Source organism: Solanum dulcamara, chromosome 12 (genome assembly GCF_947179165.1).
Source record: "Solanum dulcamara chromosome 12, daSolDulc1.2, whole genome shotgun sequence".
Classification (NCBI taxonomy): domain Eukaryota; kingdom Viridiplantae; phylum Streptophyta; class Magnoliopsida; order Solanales; family Solanaceae; genus Solanum; species Solanum dulcamara.
Genome location: NC_077248.1, coordinates 2042575 through 2066950, shown reverse-complemented (window position 1 = coordinate 2066950; position 24376 = coordinate 2042575). Strand labels below are relative to the sequence as shown.

Here is a 24376-nt window from a genome sequence, read left to right as displayed (position 1 = left end):
GATCCGGTGCATTCTCTGCCTAAAGTTCGGCAAGTAGAATTATCTAATACATGTGTTGGTTGAAGGTAACAGACATTTGGCAAAATAATTTGATTGTGCGCAAGTTGATGGACACCACTATTATACTTTCTTTAAAAAGATGGGTATCAATGATCTTGACCACATTTGACTAAAATATCTCCATATCATGAAAAACATTTGCAGATCAAAAATAAGTGGAAAATAATAGAAAACTATAATTTGTTCAAAATCAGGTCAATTACCTAGTACAATGACTTAGGTTTGCTTGTAATATTTTACAATTTAAAATATATTTTTTTAAAAAAATAAGTTTCACTAATTTGATTGTATTCTTCTTTAATCATAGCTACTTTAATCATTGCCTCCCATACTTGTGCTACTATTTATACACTATTTGGGGTCGTTTGGTGTGGTGGATAACGCAAAATAGTCTTGAGATAAATTTTTAGTAACTCTCAATTGTTTGTTTGGTTACAAAGTGTGGGATAACTTATCCTAGGATTAATAATTACGACTGAGATAAGTTATCCTTCCCTTTGAGTGGTATAGTAATCCCGGGATAACTTATCTCGGGATAAAAGAGGTAAATGACAAAAATATCACTTTAAACCCTTTTTATAAATCACTCTTCACATTCATAAAGGGTATTTTTGTAAACAAATAATTTATTCTTAAAATTTATATAATGCATATTATTTTGAATGCAACAAACCAAACACCCAATAAAAAATAATCCATCACAATTTATCTCATCATAACTAATCCTATCATAACTTATTCTGTCATAAATAATTCCATCATAACTTGTATTCAAACCAAACGGCCCCTTATATTACCTCTTTAATGTCGTAGTAAAACACTTATTTATTTATTTATTTTAAAAAATTGTTAATCTTTCTAACTCAGTTGATACACCAATATTACTCTATTTAAGTAGCCAACAAAATAAAATTTACAAGTATTATTTTTATAATACAACTTTTTTTAATGACTTGTACTCCGTTTATTCTAGTTTATGATAAACTATTTCCTTATTATTTAGTACTAGTTTTTAATAACAACAAAAGAAAACTCACTATAATCTCGTAGATGGATTTGAAGAGGATAGAAAAATTGTATCGAATAAATGTTGGTTCAAAAAGAGATAGAAATTTTATTTATTTATTATAAAAGACTTCTGGCTTAATTAAACTAAATGTTTTTCAAGGTAAATATCATAGTTTAGTTTTTTTCTTTTGCAAAAAAGAATTAATTAATTAGTATAGTACATAATCTACACCAAGAGTATATACTGCACCTTTTTTTTTCAGTCCTTATTGAAGAAGACGACAATTTTAGAAATGGCATGTTCTATGTCTCTCATGCAGCCTTTCAGTTCTCTGCCTACCAACACAACCACCCAGGTTAGCCCTGTAACCCAAAATGATTTATATCTTAATGTGGGTATAATTTTTTTTTTTTCTTTTTGTGTAAAAATAATTGGGTGGAAGAAAAATTGGAGAAATCTTGAACTGGGTTGTAATCTTTATTCAATCTTGACCCGGTAAATTGAAAAAAGATAGGATTTTTATTGATTTCTTGTGCTGAGAGAGCTTCATACTCTTGTTTTGCTTATTGGGTATCTCTAATTTTCTTTTGTGGAAGTTAAGAATGTTTAAAGTTGAGCAATTTAAGGATATCCAAAGCTTTTGAACCCACCGCGGTGTGGTCTAGTGGTTAATGAAGTGGGTTGAGATTCATAATACTAGGTGATTTTTCCCATGTGTCCTAGCATAGAGATACCTAGGAAGTGACAGGTCTCCTCCGGAATTAGTCGACATACGCGAAAGCCGGCAAGGTTATCAAAAACGAAAAAAGTGAAAAATTGGAAAACTATAATATTTGTGTTTCTATGAGCTTCACAAAGTTGTTTTGCTTATTGGGGCTCTCTAATTTTCTTTTGTAGAAGTTAAGAATGTCTAAAGTTGAGCAATTTAAGGTTGAAAAGTTATCATCTTTATGCTTCTATGAGCTTCACACAATTGTTGTGCTACAAGAGCTTTCCTAATTTTTTTCTCTGAAAAGCATCAGGAATGTAAAGGAATTTTTTATTGGTATTTCACACAAACTAAACCTCTTGTTTAAGCTAAGGCATCATCTTCTTGATGTTTTGGGATCTTGCCCTAAACTTAGATGGAAAAGTATGATAGATTGTTTTTGCTCTTACTTGTTGAGCAGCAAACAAGTGGCAAAAGTGTTGCTTCTGATGGAAGGTTGTGCTAATGTGTAGGGTAAATTGCCTGTTAGCTTTCCAGTGACATTTGGGTGCATGAATGGGAAGGGAACTCTAATAGAAAAGAAATTCCAACTGAATTGCTCGAGAGACAAAGAGATGGATGTCACTGCATCAGCTTTGATTGATAGTGCTGCTGCCGAATGCATGGATGGTATGTACCAAATCCATTTGTAGACGAGGATAAATGAATTTTATTCATTGGGTTTATCTTTGAGCTAATAGTACATATTGATTGATGGCAGAGATGGGGACTATGGAACTACCTCCTCGAGTTGAGGCTAGGGAAGCAAAAGAGCCAAGTGTTTCAACAATATTGATGAACTTCAGTAACGAGTTTGATCCTTATGGTGCCTTAAGTACTCCCTTGTATCAAACATCTACTTTTAAGCAAGTAAGTTTTGAAGATACTTTGTGGAATGCAATTTCACACTACATTGCAAAGCTGCATTTTTTTGTACAGCAATTTTTTTCGGAAGAATTTAATCGTGCAATATTTGCAATCAATGATCCTTAGTTACTTGTTTCTACTATATTTAATCTGAGATGTAAATAGTCAAAATATGTGGAGGTTTTGTGCGATATATTGGATAAAGACATGAAGCAATTTGCAAATATTATTATGTGAAACAAGGATAAGAATGGAAAGTTAGTATTACATGCAAAAGAGTAAAGACCAAAAAAAGCAACTAGGACACTAGTTTTAACCTCCCTTCACTCTTTTTCTTTTTCATTGTAATTTGCATCTCTCTCTACCTTTTGCATGACATTGCGTCTTGAGCATGCCTTCTACACCAGTATTGTTGACCCACCTTTTCTGAACCAGTCATAATAATATGAAAACAATTGGAAGTGAAATGCAACTCTATTTTGGTTGAAAGAAAATGTATTGCACTGTGTATATGTAAAAGACCCTTCAAAACTAGTAGGGTGTTGTAGGAAAAGATGAAAGCATCAAGGAGAGAGGGCCTGTTTCCGGCATTTGAGAAGAGCAAGAGTTATGGTCTTCATCTTTCATGAAGAAAAAGGGTCAAATTAGGAAGATAGGAGGAAGCTCATTTATAAAGCTAAGTGGTTAACCTTTGAAAGTTAGGAGATGTCCTTAAAACTAGGGAATGGGAATGAGCTTAATCAAACAGAGAGAGCATGTCACAGAACTCTAACTCGAAGAAGAAAATATTCCTGAACAAGTTGCTGCAAGGAAGAACAAACGAAGAAGGGATTTGCATTTAGCTTACCCAGTATGGCCATGCCTTTTTAAAGCTAACCAAATGAATACAATGCAATTTGAGTGCTTAACTAATTCCAGGACTTCCAGACCTTGGGATGGTTTAACTAACTTGAGTAAATGACCATACTGTCATCCAATACACTAACTCCTTTGACTGACTTTTTCTTTCTGCAATGGTAATTTTGGCACATGACGGGCTGCAGCCGTCCTAAAAAAATTCTTATCCTCAAGGATTATCTTTAAGAGGACAATTGAACCATTTAATTAGCACCCACGCCTCACCTTTGATCTTTGCAAAAATTCTGTGATCCAAGATGGCCCCAAGCTCCAGCATTATGTGACCATTAAGAGAGATTGTTAAGTTAATGGTGGGGATTGAGAACTATTAAGAATATTGTGTAGAATATTTTTGATACTTATGTCATAATTATGAATCAGAAGAAACTTTCCTTGTTTCATGTACTCAATACTTCTATATAAGAACCCCTCTTGTACGTTGTTAAATAACCATTTACTCTCTCCTTTTCTCTTTTGACAGCACATTCATTACTTCTTTGTTGCTTCAATTGTCTTATCAGATCCTTTTTTTAAAAATTATTCAGCCTTCAGCAAGAGAGTTCAGCCTTACAATTCTTTGCTCCATGGACATAAGTAACAAAAACCATGTCTTAACCCTAATTGTTTCTACATCCGTTTGCAGCCTTCAGCGACCGAAAATGGGCAATATGATTATACACGGAGTGGAAATCCAACAAGGGATGCATTGGAAAAGTACGTTAAACTGTGGAAGACTGTTATTAGTTGAAAGTTCATCTGTTAACATTTTTGTTATCAATACCATTACCGCATTTTGAAAATTTTCAGGCTTCTTGCAGAGCTTGAGAAAGCAGATCGAGCATTTTGCTTTACCAGTGGAATGGCCGCCTTGGCAGCTGTAACTCGTCTCGTTAAAGCTGGTACCTCTAAAAATTGTACACAAAATGCATTTGCATAGAAAAGACTGAACATGTGCATACCAGATAAATAATGCAACGAACTTGATTAACACCTTCTTGAAAGTTTGTTCTGCTCATTTAATATGGCTATGCTTTCTTGTCGGATGAGGCATTGAATCTTCGTTTGTGTCATACTAGTGTTTCTTTCTTGACATCTCAGCAAACAAATGATAGTTAGCAAAAGAATAGCTTCAATTTGTTGATTTTATAGGTGAGGAGATTGTTGCCGGGGATGACATATATGGCGGTTCTGACCGGCTGCTGTCACAAGTTGTTCCAAAAGCCGGGATTGTGGTCAAGTTGGTATCTCTTTTATCGGTGCAACTTTGTTTTCAATTAGGTTATTAGAATTTTGATCGTCACCTTATTTGCACAGGCGGGTGGATACCACCAACTTAGATGAGATTGCTTCTGTGATTAAACCATGGACAAAGCTTGTTTGGCTGGAAAGCCCAACTAACCCACGTCAACAAATTTGTGATATTCGTGTGGGTAATTGCAGTGGCATATGTAGATTATGCACACACAGTTTTCAGCTTTTACCATAGCTGATAGATAGTAATATATTGATCTTCAAAAGATAATGATTTTTTGTCCCATACTGTTGTCTATTATGATTTATTCCAGAAAATAGCCAAGATGGCTCATGCACATGGGGCTCTTTTGCTGGTAGATAACAGCATTATGTCCCCAGTACTGTCCCATCCTTTGGAGCTTGGAGCGGGTATTGTGCAAATACTTTTTGTTCCGCTAACTGGAACACTCTCCAATAACATACATTGGATTTTGGCTTACTTGTCCATGGTTTTGTAGACATTGTGATGCATTCAGCTACTAAGTTCATATCCGGTCATAGTGATCTCATGGCTGGTGTACTTGCTGTCAGAGGAGAAAGGTTTTTCCTCTATTTCACATATGTTTCATATTTTGATTTATTGTTGTCTTATAGTTGTATATTCTTAGTGTTCTGTTTTTTTTTTGGGTTGGCCAAAACCAATGATCGCATTAGGAGCTTGATTGTAGTGAACTTGAGTTTGTAAGTAGACCCATTATTAGTTTCTCTTGCAATGACTCACTTACTCAACCCATAGGTAAACTCTAGAATTGTTCAACAATAGGTAGCAAATACTGGTATGGTCATGCTTCTGTTTCCTCTCCCACTTCTTATATAAATAAGATTACTATTTTCTATGGACTGGATTAAAAAGATGTAAAAGACAATAGTCTTGCAACTTCCATAATTTTCCACTTGGAATAAGGGTCTTCACTGAGGCCCAAGGGTGAGCCTTCACGCAATTTTAGTATGCTTACTCAGGGTTGTGTGCAAGTAAAAAATGGATCCCTTCCATATGGCTTAAGGCGTATACAAGAAGTCCTCTTTATGCAGTACCCTATAGACCCTGCAATGCCCAGATTTGTGCAATTCTTCTTGACACAAATTCTTTTCCTGGAAATTAGTTTTTTTTTGTTGATAAGTTAAGTTTAAGAAATCAGTTCATTGACAAGTCTATATCTGAAAATCTTTAGTTAGATATGTATAAAGTATTGAACATAAATGATGTCTGATGCGGTGTTTCTCTTAGAACATCTCAAGTGTCCTGATAATTTGCTTATAAATTTCCCTATTAACCAGCTTGGCGAAGGAGGTGTACTTCCTACAAAATGCTGAAGGTGCAGGGTTAGCACCATTCGATTGTTGGCTTTGTTTAAGAGGAATCAAAACAATGGCTCTTCGCGTTGAAAAGCAACAGGTTTAATTTTATTACTTTTCGTTTATTTTGTAGTGACTTTAGTTGTCCCACCATTCTATCTAGAAACATATATGCCTTCCTGTGCCTTTGTTAATATATTGTTCTTTACCCTGTAGATTTTCATGATTATGGCATGCATACTACTGCATCTTCATCTTTATATTGTGCAGAGATGTTGTGCTGGTTCCTAAAATTCTGTCACATCACTGTGTTCTAATTAAATTATTTCAATATCTTGCAGGAAAATGCACAAAAAATTGCTGAATTTTTATCTTCCCATCCACGAGTAAAGAAGGTCAACTATGCAGGTCTTCCTGACCATCCAGGGAGGTCTTTACACTTTTCTCAGGTATTCAAATATGTGAATGTTTTGGGAATTTGAACTAAGGTGCTACGGTTGTCAGGTTTCCTATCGCCAAAAAGCTTTCCCTTGAAAGATATGTCTGAAATGTCGATCAATTTACAGGCTACAGGTGCAGGATCGGTGCTGAGTTTTCTGACAGGTTCTTTGGCACTCTCTAAGCATGTTGCTGAGGCTACCAAATACTTCAGCATTACTGTCAGTTTTGGTTAGTTTCATCTTATGCTCAAGTACTTTTTTTCCGGTAGTTAAGATCATTTTCTCCTATCAAAGTGTACAATTCCTAATGACATTTGCCTTCTCTCTTTTCCCTGTTGATTATAGTAAACGTGCAATATTGTTTTGCTTTGGTAAGACAGAAACCATATTCTATAGAGGATGAAAACCATACAAGTATCAAAACAATGTAGCTTTTTGAATACCACGTCTAATAACAAACCTTAAGAATGAGCAATGCAGAAAGAGACGGAAGCATAGGCAATATGCATCGACACTAGTGCAATCAAGGATAGGGGAAATACCGAACTACCAATAAGAAGCATAGGCAAAATAACCTAGACGTGGAGCCTCTTACTGTAATAAATCTAACAAAAGCATGAGGAGGTAGTGTGTTGGACTGTTTCATATCCAACTCAACTAAAGTATATGTGCTATCGATAGAACATTTCCAGTGGCAAGAGAGATAAACATAGACATCTATTCCGTTCTTGTGATTGTTTTAGGAAAATTAGCTGGGGATCAGATTTCAGCTTTAATCCGTGTTGTTATAATTGTAGATTTTGTTTTGTACTAGAGGAGGGAACAAATGGAAATATAGAAAAAAGATGAAAATCGTAAGTAATAACTCGTCTCTTGCTTGTAAACATCTGCATGGAAAAAAATAATTGTTTTTGTGTATTTGACCGCTTGAACTTGTCCGCAGGATAATGGTACGGTACAGAGTGACGCAAATGATTCATCTAATGACCTCGTGTTCATGCTTCAAAAGATCTTTTGCTTCATATATAATTCAAAACTATGTCTACATTGATGCCATTCATTATATTCCCGTTCTTCCATTTGCATTTTCCTTTGTCACTATCCAAACGTGTTATATGGTCCTCAAAATTTGCAGGAAGTGTCAAGTCACTCATAAGCTTGCCTTGCTTCATGTCCCATGCGAGCATACCTGTTGAAGTACGAGAGGCTAGAGGTCTTACTGAGGACCTGGTTCGAATTTCTGTTGGAATTGAAGATGTCAACGACTTGATAGATGATTTAGACTATGCATTCAAGACGGGGCCTGCCTAAAAGATTAAGCAAGTTTGTGGAACTGATGCCAGGCTTGTGCACTTTCTATTGTAGCGTTGTCTCGTCATTTCATTCAATTTAGGGATTTATTTGATATTTGCAGGTTAGTTCAAAATGAACTCGATATTGAGTGATCTGCTAATCATGTCATGTAATAAATTTTGCTCTCTTCGGAGTTCGCAGTTTTATTTTTAGGCAAAATTGAAGAGGTGATCAATTCATGGCATGTTGCTATCCATTTTGTTGTTTCTATACTGGCAATTCTTTTACATGTATACACAACTTTGTGTTTGGACCAACTTGTGTACGCATCAATTAGTTTCGTGAGTACCTGCTACTTTCCACCAACACGATACCAGATACTTATATCTACATCAAGGCTTGGGAAAATATGAAGAAGAAACACTTAATTATATACAAATGTTTAACAATTGATGCAAAGTAATGAAGCACAACTTCAGGCCATTTTATGAAGGAAAAAAAAACACATCAGACCTTTTGAAAAAAATTAATAAATACATACATCAGATCTTATTCATCAATCATCACAACCCTATTAAGTATTAACAAAACTCACAACAAAATAATGCTTTCTTTCTAAGATAAAGTAGGATAACCATTTCCATGAGCTTTTTGCTTATAATATTTCATGTTTATTTTTATACTAAAACCACAGACATGTCAACCGTTATGATTATCTTGAAACTGAAAAACTAATGTCTTCAAAAAGTGTCAAAGCAGCTTCCTTTCGCAATCCTATTTACAAAACCTTTTGAGACCAGGAGCCATTGGACCTGCAACAATCGCAATCATACAAAAAGAAAGTCATGTCAAATATGTGTTGCACCAATATAGCAAAGAGTGTGTATAGATTGGAAACTATATATGTTGATAACAAATACAGAACGGATAGCAAATTTCTTGGCTATAAACATTAGGTTGGAGTATTACTAAACTGTACTCCCTAACCAGAATTTTGAAATCAAGACAAGATAGTACCATCTGATTGTTCACTCAATCACTGGCAAAATCTTCAAACCTCAAGCCTTCAGATATAGCATCCAACCTTTTAATGTCTGCTAAAATGTGAGGCATCGATATAACTACTTGCTTACCAGGTTAAGGAAATTGATTAACATGCCACATGACTAACCTTGATGTTCTCTCCTATCTTGTGGATCTAAGAATAAATTGTTAACATCCGTTGCCAGGAAGGCTGATCCAGAATAGCTTTCCAAGATATCTACAAATGACAGAAATTCAAAGATAAGAATGTGCACTTGAGAGAAATATTAACCAAAAAGAGGGGGCAGGCACAAACCAGAACTGTTAGAAAAGTCAGCTGTTAAGTCCGACAAACTAAAGTTTCGAGGAATCTGCCCCAAGAAACCAAATGAAGACGTATCAGCATCCAATACAGTCTCATTTACTGGTTGTGAATCTGATTCTACGCTGCTGAAAGATGATACAGATGGATCCGTAATTCCAGGATGAGTTTCGAGGATATTTGTCTCAGTACCATACATGAAGGGTAAACTTCCTGAATAACCAGCTTCTGACTTGATCATCCCCCCTCTCGAACCTTGCAGCATTCCTAAATTTGAGCTCTGAGCCAATAGCATGTTTGAGGATGCATCAATTCTCCTTGCATGAGCAGACACATCAATAGCACTTTGCATACATGGTTGAAGCGAGGACGCACCATTAGTGTATACTTGAGATAAATTGGCATTAACAGTCTGGTGCACATTCTCAGGCTTCACATGAGGTCCAGCATGATCTCTTGCTTGACATGTTGAGTTCGGTGGGACTGTAAAAGTGTAACAGTCATCAGATAACCTTCATCCTTATTCAACAAGTCACTGATGAAATGATTGCATAATCAAGCAAGAGATTTTAATTTCAGTGTTGCACCAGCAGTCGAGAGTATAACATATTAGTAAAATATGCAAATTATTACATATCTTTGGTCTTGCTGAATCGAAACAACATAAGTAGCGAAACCTAATAAAGTACAATCTATGAACCACAGGGACAGCAGGAGGCAAAAGTAAGCAAACAATCAATAAAAATATAGGGAATGGTAGTTCAACTAATCTAGAATCTGAAAATTAGTAAATCATATCATCATATCATATATATATATATATATTCCAATCTTCTATTCTTTGTATGGAAGACTTTGAGCAGTTTATTTGACCATTTATATATTTCTTCAAATAAGGAAGGATCGTTCCTTCAATTCAGATGAAGAGAAGAGATGAAGCAGAAATATTTAGGGACAGGTTCTAGGGACAACTACATAATCTCTCCCAGTGCTATGAAATTGTTGGGTATATATGAAATTATGGAACGGAAAACCTATATTTTTATATCTGAATGGCCGAGATTTTCATGGTTTCCTATTAATTATCTTTGGAAGGTTAATTTGGTTCATTGCTTTAAAGTAATACACAGGATTTAATACCATAATGTCACCCTTATTTTTAAAGTAAGAAAATAGAAAGATGAATTGATCGAGAAATTGCTATCACATTTTTAGATAATATTTATGTGAGTTTATAAGAGTTTTTACATATTGGCCTATAGGGTACACGCACAATGCACGTGCCCAGAGACAAGTTACTAAATAAAGATGAGGTAGAACGATGTATTAGGATCTGCTTTTCAGCCCAAGGAAAAAGCAGGAAGAGAAATAGAAACACTTCACTTAGTTCAGTTAATATCAGAATGGAATTGATCCTGTAAACATGATAGTAAACATCACTCCTTTAAACTTCAGAGGAGACCAATGATGCTGCTACTGACTATTCATTGAAAAAAAGAAGATGAACTACAGAGTTTCCCTTTATACACTTTGTTTTTTGGATGAAATAAGTGGTATATTGATAAACAAAGCATCTAGCAGATGCATAATTACAAAACTAGGAAGAGTCAGCTCCAGGAATGGATAAAAAAACCTATCAAAGGACTAGTGAGCTGACAAAATCCAAGAAAACATCAGGGTTATATACAGGTGTGAGATTAACAGAGTTTCTCTTTATACACTATGTAATCTGTTAGTTAGATTTCTTTGTAATCCATAATTTAAAGTTTGAAACTTGATGACAAGCAACTTAATACCTTTGCACTTGACCATATACTTCACTTGATTGTCAAAACTTGCTTTCATGATAATTAAAGATTACATTAATTACCAAGATCACATTCAGTTTCAAAGCATTTATCAAAATTCTGATCTCTCTCCTCCGTTTCAGAGACTTATCCATCACACATATCTTATACATGGAGATTGAGAGATTAAAGCAAAACCCAAAGAAGCAGTATTTTTAAATTGAAGAGAGAAAAAGAACACTGCTCCTGGGCTTTAAGCAAGAAGCACACGCGTCTCCGAAATAAAGTACACAATTTAGCAAACTAGATTTAGCATAAATACATAAAATTAACCGTGATCAAGGAAAACATGAATTAAAGAGCCTAATTGATAGCATCCACGATGTCATACCTCCATTAAAGTTAATGGGTTCAATGAAAAATCAAGAAGATGTTCATAGCGAAAGAAAAGCCCATGAATTATAACAAGTGGACTACGTGCTACACATATTTCATGGTCCAAGTTCGAGTCCAAGAGCCGATATATTGGGGTCACATGAAGACCAAGAGGAGGGCCCACATGGAGCCCAATAGAAGCACAGAAAGAGCCAAAATTTCAGCCTAAGGTGTGCTGAATTCTTGCCCAACAAGGGCTGAAAATCACAATAATATGGAGTCCAAATATGAGATGAAGTCATGTGGGTTTTGGGTGAAAATTTGCCAATTGCCCCCTAATTTTTGTTAGCTAATTTTAGGAAGAAGTTTGATATTATTTTACATGTTTTCCTACTTTAAAGTTTCCTAGTTATTATTCTCATAAAAGTAAGATTTGAATCACATGCTATTTGGGATAGGCTTCCCCTATGTATAGGGGTGGGTTTTGTTATTTTCAATCCTAAAGCATCAAAACAAAAGCCTATGCTATGGTGAGGAGAAGTCTAATTTTCATCTCTTGCTTCTAGTTATTTCTATCAAATTGCTAGGTCATTTTACTGATCAAAATTCGGCAATCAATTCCATCACATTTCCAAATTCAACAAGTATTCAGAGTCTCATATTAGAAGCAACCTTAGAACCAGAAGACATATCCTCTTGTTTTTTTTTTTTTCCATTTGTAATATACTCCCTCCACAACCATTTTCATCACTCAAACCTTTCCCACAGTTATTCATTCTAAAGCTAATAAGCCATTTAGTTTCTAACAATTCAATTCAAAAATAGAAAGCACGTCAAAGCAAATAAAAAATTCAAACGAAATTTGTTGGGCTTTGAGGGAATCCATCATAAATTTTACCATGCAATTGAAAAGGAAAAACAGGAGAATAATTATCTCCCGGAAGATCAACATGGCAATCTGAGATTATGCCTTACTTTGCCAAATCTCAGATCCATTAGATGGGGATTGATTGTGTTGGAAGCATCTAAAGCTAATAAGCCAATTAGTTTTCTAACAATTCAATTCAAAAACAAAAAGCTAACAGAAAGCATGTTCAAGCAAATAAAAATTTCAAAAGTAATCAGTTGGGCTTGGAGGGAATCCATCATAAATTTTACAATGCAATTGAAAAGGAAAAACCAGCAGAATAATTATCTCCAGAAAGATCAACATGGCAATCTAAGATATTATCTCTTACTTTGACGAATCTGAGATCCATCAGGGATTGATTGTGTTGGAAACATCTGCATTGCCTCAACCTGTCTCTCAAGCAAATCATTGAATCTCTCTATCTGATCCTTCACAATCAACCTTACATGATATGCCCTGAAAAATTCCAGGTTTTCTTCTTCAAGCTTCTGCCAAACTGAAAACATATCTAGATGTCAGATTTATCTCTTCTGCAAGCTACATGTGGAGCGTATAGATAATACAGGTTGCTTACAGATCTTGAGAAATGGAAGATTGATCAGGTGAATTAAGAAAAAGAAAATTTCAGATACCTTATTTCTATCAAACTTCAGCCTAAAAGTTAGTTCCTCTAGTTACTAATTCTTTCAATAAAATGGAAGTAGGTGAACAGAGTATGTCACTGAAAGGGGAAAGCTGATCTTATTAACAATTCTGCCCTCTTCATTAGATCAATTCTGATAACAGGACGACTTTTAGTAGTTTTTTCATTTTCCTGGTCATTGAATCCTAGTCAGGTCACAGCTTGTATGTTTTTCCTTCCTTCCAAGTCATGGAGTACAAAAAATTACATCTGAGATGATGTGGTACTTTGCTAGCTTCGCAACAGCAAAAAATAAGAAAAAAATGTCGGGAAGAGAAAGGACGAACCAAGCTCAGTGAAACCAGGCTCAATTTTAGCTTGATCTAAGAGGGTTCTGACAACTTCCTCCTGGTTCATGTAAAGCTGTAGACATCTTTCTATCAGATTTTGCACCTGACATCAAAGAAGCTCATGTTGGGAAATAAATGCATGTGGAATGCGAGCAATTATACAGCAAGGAAGAACTTGATAATTGTGTAAGACCACTCTTTACCTGTAAGAATGAACTTAAAGATGCAAAATTTGTGCTACACCAACAATAGTTAAAGAGGTTCCATATTTCTAATTATAACAAGACAAACCCTATCGCAGAAGAACAGCTAAAAAGCAACCATATTCACAAGGCATGAACAGTGAACCTGCAAACACAGAATTAGAAACCTATAACAGATTTGGAAGTATCAACTGCATCAGCACCTAAAACAGAGAACTTCTAAGCTAGGCCTCATAATTCCATTTCCGATGAGAATTAGACAAAGTTACAAGCAATTGGCTAGGTCCATCAAGACATTGTAATACTGTTCTCTATGATTTTCCTTTGGAAAAAGAAAAAACGTCAACTATCACTTGGTGGGTCCATAAGGAGATTACTGCCATCTATGATAATTTAGCTTACATCTTCGACAGGGAAGCAAAACTTCATATTTCTTTTTTACTACCCCTTCAACTGTTGCTTTGACTGATATATTACTTGAAGTATTAAGTTACTTGAACATTTTCCATAACAGAATCAACAATTCACAGGTAACAACTTGTGCACTGTGGCTACCATGTGTTGTGAATCTAAAATCTTTATGTACTAAGGGAGAAAAAGAGTGGCATCTTCTCTATACCAACAATTATCCAGAATCATTCATCAAAAATTCATGGATTTACAGGATCACAAACTTTATGATAGGAAGTCCGAAGTCGACAGAACATTTATGTGTTTCAATGGGTTTGTTAGGACTCCATACTGTTATCTCTTGTACCCTTAAAAAGATTTAATAGAACACAAAGTGTTTATATCTTCAGACCGAGTAACAAATCTGGTAAGAGAATCACAAGAATTTTAATCTTCAAATAGGAGTAGAAAACCATGAATATTTTAGTCTCCCAAAAACCAAAAGTAAGATGAATACAAAAAGTATTAACGTAACCTAAATTCCTTGAGATTGCTAATATTTTTTTGTATTCATCTTACTTTCTGTTTTTGTTAGACTAAAATCTTTGTGGTTTTCTACTTCCTTTTTTCAAGACTAAAAAAATCCTTGTGATTTTCTACTCTGATTTGTTACTTGGTTTAATAATGCAAAATATTCGCCATTTTATTTTATTTGGTTAAGGATACAAGAGATAACAATCTTAAGGAATTTAATCCCCTCATTGTAGCCCAATGTTTTGGCTTAATTCCTCCCATGATAGAACTTAATAAACTATACTATAATAGTGGCACTTCAAATTATAGAACTTCAGGCAAACTCCAAGAACAATGCAAATCACACTTGACACTTACTTTTATTATAGAAAACAATGCAGAAGAAAAGGGGAAGGGGATTTTGAATTTCAGTGTTTCCAATATATCGAGGACATGACCCTAGATAGGAGAATATTGAGTTCGAGGATTAGGGCACAAGAGTAGTAGATAGTCGAGCGTTGTTTAGTTTCCCTTATCAGTAGTTTATTAGTAATTCCCCTACTATCGTATTCTTAAATTTTACTATTACTTAATGTTTCTTTGCTTTGTTTATCATACCATTTGTAGTTGCTACTGTTCTTTTCTTCATTATTTTCTAAATGCTTCACTTGAGCCAAGGGTCTATCGGAAATAGCCTCTCTACCTTCACAAGGTAGGGAGGGGTAAAGATGCGTATACGTCACCATCCCAAAACCCTACTTGTGGGATTACACTGGGTATTTTGTTGTTGTTGTGTTTTCAATATATCAAATCTGAGGCGAAGCCTCTAAATTTATAGCCAGCAGGAGGTGTCTGTTCAGAATTAGGTGTATTGTCGAGCCGAGCGAGCGACGACGGCGCGAGGGCATACCATCTTCCCAACTCTTTAAGCTAGAATGGAAGTGCTTTGTATATATACCGAACAAAATTCGTTTCGCCTTCCTATGTGGGACAAAGTTTCTTCATTTCCCATTCACTAGCTAACCCAAAGGTCATGGGATCAAACCCCATCCACACCAAAAACCCAACACATACAGCATGAAATCCCTGGTGCTTCTTACATCATTAACCACAGTGCTTATCAGCAACCAGAAAAATGAGTCTTCAGATACATCCTTTAATTTAGATGATTCATGTTATTATGGAGATCATTAACTGATTTAGATGGTAGTCTTATCACAACTGACCTAAAGGGCGACGGTCAGTGGCTTAACAACTAACACAACCTAGGCATCCGCATAAAACGAAGGAAGAAAGTTCTAAATAATAACCTCGCTTACAAACTCTGGCAGTCCCTTAAATTAAAAAGACACAAATTCATGGATATGCAAAACTTCTCGAGGAATTAAAATACTTTAATCAGAATCAATGGAAAGAGTTTCAACTACAAAGAGTGCTTCTACCTAAGCACTAAAGTGCAATCAAATGCCTAATTTATAAGCGTAAACATAAAAATGCATGCTCTATTTCTTCCATTGACATTCTACTAGTACTACTACACCTCAGTCCCGGACACGTTGTGTCCAACTATATGATCCTCACTGTCCATGTTTCTCCATTTAAATGATTTATACAAGCAGTGCATAAAATCAATGATTTAAGCTATTGGCTTACCAGTTGTATATCTTGACGTGAGATCTTCTTAACCTCCCCCTCAGACATTTTCAATCTTTCAATACTGCAAAAAATAAGGAAATATCCAAACGCAATTTGTGTTAACAAGGCTTGGCAAAGAAATGTAATCATCTCTTGCTAACAAATATACAAAACAACCAATATCACCTGATAATTAAAGTAAACTTAGTATTAGACACCTAAATTACCAAAAATCCCAAAAAATAGAAGGAAAAAAGAGCAACAAAAGCAGCTATCAGCTACATTAACATGTCCTCGAGGTATCAAGCAACAACAAAATACAGCCTTTAAGAATCAAGAGAAAATTAACAAAAAAATTCCACAACTATTTTCGGATTTTTGAATAATAATTTCACTAATATTGATCAAAGACGATTCCATAAGATTCACAATAGACAAAAGTAGATGAATTTTTACCAATTCCATACAAAACAACTTCTAATAACATTAATTGCGATATAACATTAAACATAATAGCTCTATGAACAATCCTAGCCTTTTAACTTAACCACATCAATATAAATGAATCAAAATCAGGTTAATTACGAAAAAAAATCTATTTCTTCAAGGAAACCAACAAAAAGGAGTTTTCGGTCAATTTTACCTGAAATATAATCAGTTCACCGGAAAAAAACGTTGATGGCTATCGGTGGCGGATTCAAATAGGGAAATCGCCGGCGCCGATCCTCCGATATCGTTCTTCTCAGTTTTCTCTCGCGCTTTTTCTCTTGAGCAAAGTTGTTTGAACAGATCATCAAAGACCAGAATCTTTTATTATTGTTGTCTTTTAACCCCCATTATATAAAAGATGCGTTTTAGATACCCACTTGTTTTATATTTTGCATATTAAGTACTAACTTGTTAAGTTTTTTTTATTAATGAATCGACCCAGATATCCCAAAATATAAACAATTCACTCCCCTTTTCAAATACTCTCTCCCATTTCATATTATTTGACCATGTTGAATTTGATACTTTCCTTGAAAAAAATTATGTATTAGGAATTTAATTTATTAAACTAACCTTATTCATTGTATCTTGAAAATCTATATTTGAGTGTTAATATGTTATATAGTTTTTTTAGTGATAAGGATAATATTGAAATTATATGATAAATTTCTTTTGATTTGCCAAAATAGATAATTAAAAATAATAATCCATAAAATGGATAGTAATTTTCAATTATCAGATTCTACACACCCTATTTGAATAGAAGGCTTAATTTAGACAAAGCCTTTGCCAAATTATTACACACTCCGTCTTAATTTATAAATATGGCCATCTTTTCTTTTAAGATGCCTTCAAATATTAAACATATTTTATCTGTAATGAGATATGAAATTCACGAGTTTTATAAATTTAAATCTATTTAATTAATTAAATAAGTTTTAATAGATCATATTTTGTTTGAACCAACTTTACTTTATATTTTCTCCCGCCCATCTAGGTATCTTTTATGATTTTGACGCAATCAATTTACATGAATCAAAGACATAATTTGAATCAAATGATAATGGTGAAAAAGGTGAATTCATCATGAAATGAACTGTCTTTATCCTTTATCTATCTATAATACATGCTATCAATTCAACATATCTTTCCTTTTTTATTCAAATTTGAGATCAACAATATAAACAAATTCATGCAAACAAAGATATACACAATTTAATTTTAGAAAGACTTGTTATTTCACTAAAATTCTCAAGATTCACTTGCTACCAATAAAAAATATGTCAAACTTAGAATAAATATCTAACTAGACAAATACACCACTAATGATTCAAGTGTTGTAAGGTACTTAAATAATATAAGATCTTTTCCTACTCACTTTACACTCTCCACTAAGTGCTTAAATAGTTTACTTTTAAATTTACAACATACTAATTATTTTATCTACTTTAATTTGTCAAGTAAACTTGTGGCACACATAGAATCAACCTAATTTAACATTTAGGTAAATTATTCCAAAAAAAGATTGTTCAATGATCAATATTGTTACAATTCAAAATTAAAATTTTATTACTTTAGACTTTTTCTTTGTTTAATGTGTGTGAAGATCTTAAGCATTAGGAGGATTTGATTTGTTGATAGTTGAAATATTCAGATTCTGCATGCTGTAAAATCTAGTAATATCTTGATTTTTTTTCAACTTTAAAGTCATATAACATCAGCAAGCATATACTAATGACTTTTGTTGATCATGATATATGCTATAAAGTACTTTTATTTTGTCAAATTGATAAAAGAAAAATAGGGGAAAAGCCATTAAGTGCACCCCAAAAAAATAATGTTTTCTCCCTCTTTTCTCACTCTTCATTGCCTTGTCTATTAACTTAGTGTGAGGGGCAGACACAAACAAAATTCCGCATTAATAACTGAAAAGAAAAAGAAATTGCATATAAAATGTAGTGACACTTTTAGTCTTTTGAAAGATTTCATACGAATTTGATTCATAATATCACACCATATTAAAAGCGTCTAAAAGGTCATCCTACGTTAAATAGAAATCATAATGTGGGGTTTGAGTACACTCATTAAAGATTATAATTTGATACCAAACTTCTTTTACATTCAAAGAAAACAGATTGAACCTTTCCTCTTCTTTTTTTGGACAATAAAGTCAAAAAGTAAAGATATTCAACTCACCAATTGGCTGTTGAAAATTTTACCCAAATCTTTCATTCAAGAGAAGATTCAGAAAAAATAACTTTTGAACAAAAAGTAAACAAAGGCAACAAAGTAAAAGTCAATCTTGCTTTCATCAAAATTATCATGAATTCTTGAAAAACTAAGGAACTCTGTAGCGTCATTTTTTGTCTTACATACAATAGTTTTAGCACTTCAAAAGAAAAAGGGTATCCAAACAAAGAAAGGAAAAAAAGGTGTGAAGAACATAATATACTGCACCCAATGGTTTGATTTAGTGGGAACATCTAATGTATGAGTTAAATGCAACTTATTAAGACCTAAAATTTGAGTGGAGAATAGTAACGGAGTGGACCATAGTGGCTGATCAGAGCGCAATGCATGATGGGTGAGTTACTGATTCAACCCTTGTTGCAAATATGTGTGCCTGAGATGTGAGAAGAGTAAGGCGCGAACCATTATCTACGGAGTTTGGAACACAAATTTAATTAGCAACAGGCTCACAAAAACTGAGAAAGCAAAAATAGAATATCACTTCTATGTTAAACATGCTTGTCTATTTACAAGAAGTAAATTTCAGCACATTTCTATCTACTTTGCAATACTGTTCCCCTCTAAGATTAGCAAAACAAAACTGGATGGAAGTTTTTTCCGATGTACAAATGTGTACAACAACTGTCACAGTCCAAGCTCATGGTAAGTATTATCCGCTTTGGCCCAATAGACTCACGAATTTGTTCCTTGAGCTACACCATCATCGAGCTCAAAAGTGTATGTACCATGTGAACTTGTGTCATGTCTTATAGTACTCTGTACTTCTCTCTCATTCTGATGTGTGGAATTCACCTGAGGTGTCATATACATCCCTTTTTAGGAAGTAGCGCCAGCCTAGAACTCTTTCAGTCCTTTTCTTTGACTCATCCTCCATACATTTTCTACATTAGGATTCATCTCACATTATCCTAAACTCTGTTAACTAAAAAAAAGTTGAAAAAAGGAAAAACAAAAGGGGTTATCTGGATTGATTCCAAATTGGAGAAGAAAAAAAAAACAGTTATATATTTGTAAAAGAGATCAGATAGCAGTAAGGCTACTGAATCTTGGTTTTGTTCTGTCTGGTGATAGATTTTCTTCTATGGTCTTTCTCTTCTTGTTGTTGTTACTATTGACTTGTGATTTCTGTTGTTGTTGTTGTTGTACCGTGATGTCTGATTCTGTTTGTGGTACTTCTGGTGGAACAACATATGCAATGTCTATTGATTTTTGATTTTCTTGTGTGACAATTATCTCAGGTTGTTCTTGTTTGGGGCTTTTACATTTGGTTTTCATCATATGAGGTCTAAGTTTATTAACATCTGATAATCTCACTGGCTTCAAGAAAAATTCTTCTGCCCCTTCTTCTAAGCATCTGTAAATCAATCAATAAACAAAATAATTAGTTCACATCCCACGAGTCCTGGAACAACAGTAAAGTTATCTCTGTGTGACACGGGTTTGAGCCTTGGGGGAGTGACCCTTTCCGGACCATGCTAACACGGGATGTTGCACTTCTTCCCATGTTTCATTTGTATACACACACAAAGAGATTAATTTAATTGGTCTGTTCTTACCTACTGATTCTTGAAGGAACATTTTCAGATGACATGATGACTACAGGTATGTTTCTCAGAGATGAAGATTCCTGTTCAAAGGAAACAAAAAAAATAAGTAAATTGAATGCAAGTTACAAGAACTAACTGAAGTTTCAGTCTATATTGCTTGGACTCTTCAGAAATGGCGACGAGTGCATGTTGGATTCTCCAAAAGTAGTGCATTTTTTAAGAATCCGACACGAATGCAACATCAGTTTTGGAGAGTTCAAGCAACATAGGTTTCAATAGGGCCCCAAAAAGAGTAACTAAAAATCTATATTGCTTGGACTATTCAAACATGTCAACATGTAAAAATAGCGTATTTTGGAGTATCCAATTCGGATGTGTCAATATTTTTGAAGAGGCATAGCGACATAGTTGAAAATGACAACGCACATGCCCCTTTCAATATCTATTATGCACTATATAGACATGCAATATTTACTCATTAGATTCTCAAATGACCTCAAAAATTGAAAGGTGAGAAAAGGACACCAAGTCCAAGTGGGAGAAAAACTTTGAGAAAAGAAAAAAGATTAAATCTTTAAAATGACACAAGCAACGTATATGGAAAATTTTGTTCAGAGTATTTTCCAAGAAAGGAAAATGACAGAGAATTTGGAAAGAAAGTAAAGGGGGAATATAGCAGCAAACAGAAAGAAAGAGATAAGTAGAACCAAAAGGGAAAACAGAAAAAAAGTAAACACACCTTAATTTTCTTTAGCAAATCATAACCTGTCATCCCAGGCATACAGTAATCTGTTATAATAAGATTAACTTCCACTTCCTGCGATTTACCAACAAACAAGAATGAATATTTCTGTCAAGATTTTCTTTGAAAATCAGTGGGAAAGTTCAAGAACAATACAAAGAAGGAAAAAATCATTAAAATTTGTAATCATTTTATTTCGATTTGTTTGTCTTACTTTTCTTTAGAATTTGTTTTAAGAAAATGTCTCTTCCTTTTTCGGCTTACACCTCGTTAAGGTCAAAAGATTAAAGAAAATTTTGATACATTCTAACATATCTTTAGTTTAATATTAGGAAGATTCTAGAATTTTCTCTGGCCATTCCCCGACACCGCGCATAGCGGGAACTTTAGTGCACCGGATTGACTTTTTTTTTATTCTAGAATTTTCTCTATTTTTTTGAATTTCGTGTTAAGTTAAAATCGTCAAATTTAAACATAGGAAGTAGTAAATTACCTGTTGATTGCTAGGAGAAACACAAGGCTGATTTGGGTGATTCTGGTCATCATGTTCTTCTTGTAAACCAAGAAATTCCAAAGCTTTACTTCCAGAATCCACAGTAGTGACTGCCATTAACAAAATACAAAAATGCCCAAAAAAATAAATAAAATCAATATCAATATAAATTAGCTGTAAATTAAGTAATTAACACCCTTTCAAAGACAATTTTTTTTTTTCTATTCGATATCCCATATTAATATTGAGGCTGACTAATTTATACTGAAAATGAATGTTCTCGAACTTTTGACCCCGAAAGTCCAAAAGTCAAAAGTGTTGCCCATTGAGGCAAAACTTATTCGATTAAACGTTCAAAATCAATCACCTACAAAGTCATTCTTGACCTGCACTCATTATCAACACTTCTGAATAAAGAACAACGGAATGTATCCATCTCACCATACCACAGTTTTCGATGATAAAAGACATAAACTTTATGTGTGAATGAGATGAAATGAAGAAGTTACCTTGGCAAGAAGAGATTCTAAAGAGTCTTTCAATGAGCTTTCTATCAATTAAACTATCATCAACAGCTAGAACATGAAACTGTAGATCTGCAGCTGCCATTCCCATTTTCTAAAAACTTAATTTCACAATAAAACAAAGGAAAAACGTTGTCTTTTTTTCTTTCTATTTATGGAGGGCTTCTTGTTGTTGAATTTTTTCTGGAAGAAATAAAACTCAACAAAATGAACAACAAAGCAAGATCTCAAAAGAATCTCTCCAAATATTTTTTTTCCAAGCTGGTTTTTGGAGTTACAAGGGAAGCAATAAGAAAGATCAATGAAATAATAGAAAGTGTAATATATAAAAAAAAAATTGGATTACCAAAAAGATTACAAATCTAGAACATGGGGTTGCCTTGCTTTTATTATATTGCTTGATAATGATGATGATTCTTGGAGGTTTGAGGCTTCTTTTTTTATGCATGTATATAAGACCAAAACAAAGGAAATTACTACAACGACATAATAGATTTTTAGTGGAGCTCGCATAGATAGAAAGAAAAAGAGTCTCATATAACTATTAATTTACTCTTTGTCATAAAAGTGGTTTATATATATTCTTATTATTATATAAATGACTTATATATATCATTTTTTTTTAATGGAAATAAAAATATATTTGATCCTTCTCACGCATATTTTTCTTTGTTATTTTAATTCAACAGCTAATTTAAATTTATTATTTTAATGATCAAATTTATTTTTTCACAAGCTTTTTCTTGAAAAATCTATCCCTCCCCCCCCCCATTTATTTTTTTATGGATACAAAAAATAAATAGGAATATATTTGAAAAATAATTAGTTTTAGATTTTTTTCCTTACTTTTTTCTCTTTTTTTATTCACATGTTTTTCCTCATATTTTTACACTAAAGAATGAAAAAAAAAACACTCAAATAATGATAATCAAAGAAGTCAAAAAAAATTCATGTGTAAAAAATTCATATGTACCTGAGATATACCCCCACATGATTTTTCAACGAGAATTCAGATTTAGTCGGATTTCAATGTGGGTACCGGACAATGAATGAAAAAACAAAAATGTATATATATCCCCACATGATTATTTTTTAAATTAAAAAATCAAAAAAATTAATTTAAATTTAATTTTTTTATTTACGTTAGACAAAAGAGTATATGTGAGCCACTTATGTGACGGTAGAGGTATATGTGAGTTATTTTTGTAACGATATGAGTATATGTGAGCCACTTTTATAACGATCGGTATATCAGCTCTAAATGACAAAGTTGAGAAATATATTAGAGCCTTTTCCCTAGATCGAAAGAGTCTTTTCTAAAGATTTTTAACTCAATTATAACAAAACTTGCAGAAATACAAGGTAAGGCTGCGTACAATAGATCCTTAGTGCATCGGGCTGCCCTTTTATAATATATATACTATTGGTGTACAATACTCGTGGAGAATATTTCTAAACTTTGGCTACCATTTCATTTTTATCTAACTTTCCAATTTTCATATTTCAAGAATTCATATGAATGAGATCAACTTTTTAACTTTGAAGTGATATATTCTTCTAACCAACTAAAATTTTAACTACGTCTTGTTCCATTCTCCATGACACTCCTCTTTTTAGTCTTCTTTCAAAATAATAATAATTTAAATTTACACCTTTCAATATTTAGTATGTTGCTTAATTTCTTTTTAATTAATTTAAAACTATATATATTTTTAAAAAAGTAAAATTTAATTTTAATTTTTCACGTCACATATTTAAGACCACAAGTTTAAATAATGACAATTCTTTAGTTTTGATTTTATTTGTCTTACTTTCCTTTTTAGTTCATCTAAGAAAGAACGTTCATTTCTTTTTTGGTGACTCTTTGATTTCAACTTTCCAAACAATATATTTAAGATCACGAAATAACAGTTTGATATCTTTAATTTAAAATTATAAAATTTAATATTTTTTTTAATTTTCTAAAATTTCATTCAAAATTAAAATTGGATAAATAAATTAAAACGGAGTAAGTATAATGTAAATGACAATGCAAGTGGGAGTTGAAGTGTAAAGGAGAAGGGGGTGTGGGGTTAGTAGAGGGGACCCACAAAAATCCACCAAGAGATACAGGTGATGTAAGCAATGGTGACCTTTTTTTTCTTATGAAATTTAATTATGTGTGCTTACCATATCTTTGAGACATGGCAATTTCTTTCCAGATTTGTTTCCCATGTGTGCTCCTCCATCTCTGTATGTTTATTCATGCATCTCAAGATAGACGATTCATAATTTTTGAGTTTGATGTAGTTTGAGTTT

The 24376-nt window shown here is 33.5% G+C and overlaps 3 protein-coding genes across 5 annotated transcripts; 1 reads left to right on the top strand and 2 right to left on the bottom strand.

Annotated features, from left to right (window-relative positions):
* Window positions 1-1313: 1313 nt before the first annotated feature.
* LOC129876662 (cystathionine beta-lyase, chloroplastic) lies at window positions 1314-8159 on the top strand. Of its 2 annotated transcripts, none has more exons than XM_055952151.1 (13): window positions 1314-1424; window positions 2291-2447; window positions 2539-2687; window positions 4225-4295; window positions 4389-4480; window positions 4731-4818; window positions 4896-5007; window positions 5147-5243; window positions 5333-5414; window positions 6153-6270; window positions 6512-6619; window positions 6737-6839; window positions 7746-8159. In XM_055952151.1, exons 1-13 carry the CDS (start codon window positions 1362-1364, stop codon window positions 7919-7921), a joined length of 1416 nt encoding a protein of 471 aa, XP_055808126.1. In that variant the 5' UTR covers window positions 1314-1361; the 3' UTR covers window positions 7922-8159. The 2 variants fall into 2 exon arrangements, with proteins under 2 accessions (XP_055808126.1, XP_055808127.1); XM_055952152.1 differs by lacking the exon at window positions 1314-1424 and adding an exon at window positions 1476-1564.
* A 370-nt stretch (window positions 8160-8529) lies between these two features.
* Window positions 8530-16828, bottom strand: LOC129877675 (uncharacterized). 2 transcript variants are annotated; one of them, XM_055953199.1, is made up of 8 exons: window positions 16677-16828; window positions 16052-16115; window positions 13290-13395; window positions 12649-12816; window positions 9243-9731; window positions 9075-9164; window positions 8921-8997; window positions 8530-8715 (listed from the first exon to the last, which is right to left on the bottom strand). In XM_055953199.1, exons 2-7 carry the CDS (start codon window positions 16097-16099, stop codon window positions 8936-8938), a joined length of 963 nt encoding a protein of 320 aa, XP_055809174.1. In that variant the 5' UTR covers window positions 16100-16115; window positions 16677-16828; the 3' UTR covers window positions 8530-8715; window positions 8921-8935. The 2 variants fall into 2 exon arrangements, with proteins under 2 accessions (XP_055809174.1, XP_055809175.1); XM_055953200.1 differs by lacking the exon at window positions 8921-8997.
* A 2400-nt stretch (window positions 16829-19228) lies between these two features.
* On the bottom strand, window positions 19229-22619 carry LOC129877775 (two-component response regulator ARR9-like). The gene is made up of 5 exons (XM_055953306.1): window positions 22064-22619; window positions 21555-21664; window positions 21059-21136; window positions 20329-20399; window positions 19229-20126 (listed from the first exon to the last, which is right to left on the bottom strand). The coding sequence occupies exons 1-5, from the start codon at window positions 22167-22169 to the stop codon at window positions 19793-19795; spliced, it is 699 nt and encodes a 232-aa protein (XP_055809281.1). The 5' UTR covers window positions 22170-22619; the 3' UTR covers window positions 19229-19792.
* Between the last annotated feature and the right edge of the window lie 1757 nt (window positions 22620-24376).

Excerpts from the sequence above, each read along its gene's own strand:
- LOC129876662 (XM_055952151.1), top strand. The coding sequence starts at position 1,362 with ATGGCATGTTCTATGTCTCTCATGCAGCCTTTCAGTTCTCTGCCTACC. Across the intron at positions 5,244-5,332 it reads TCCTTTGGAGCTTGGAGCGG|ACATTGTGATGCATTCAGCT; the intron begins GTATTGTGCAAA and ends ATGGTTTTGTAG. Across the intron at positions 6,840-7,745 it reads CAGCATTACTGTCAGTTTTG|GAAGTGTCAAGTCACTCATA; the intron begins GTTAGTTTCATC and ends CAAAATTTGCAG.
- LOC129877675 (XM_055953199.1), bottom strand. The coding sequence starts at position 16,099 with ATGTCTGAGGGGGAGGTTAAGAAGATCTCACGTCAAGATATACAACTG. Across the intron at positions 9,165-9,242 it reads TGACTTTTCTAACAGTTCTG|ATATCTTGGAAAGCTATTCT; the intron begins GTTTGTGCCTGC and ends TGTCATTTGTAG. Across the intron at positions 8,998-9,074 it reads AGATAGGAGAGAACATCAAG|ACATTAAAAGGTTGGATGCT; the intron begins GTTAGTCATGTG and ends ACATTTTAGCAG.
- LOC129877775 (XM_055953306.1), bottom strand. The coding sequence starts at position 22,169 with ATGGGAATGGCAGCTGCAGATCTACAGTTTCATGTTCTAGCTGTTGAT. Across the intron at positions 21,665-22,063 it reads TAGAATCTCTTCTTGCCAAG|TCACTACTGTGGATTCTGGA; the intron begins GTAACTTCTTCA and ends TGTTAATGGCAG. Across the intron at positions 21,137-21,554 it reads TTTCTCCTAGCAATCAACAG|GAAGTGGAAGTTAATCTTAT; the intron begins GTAATTTACTAC and ends GGTAAATCGCAG.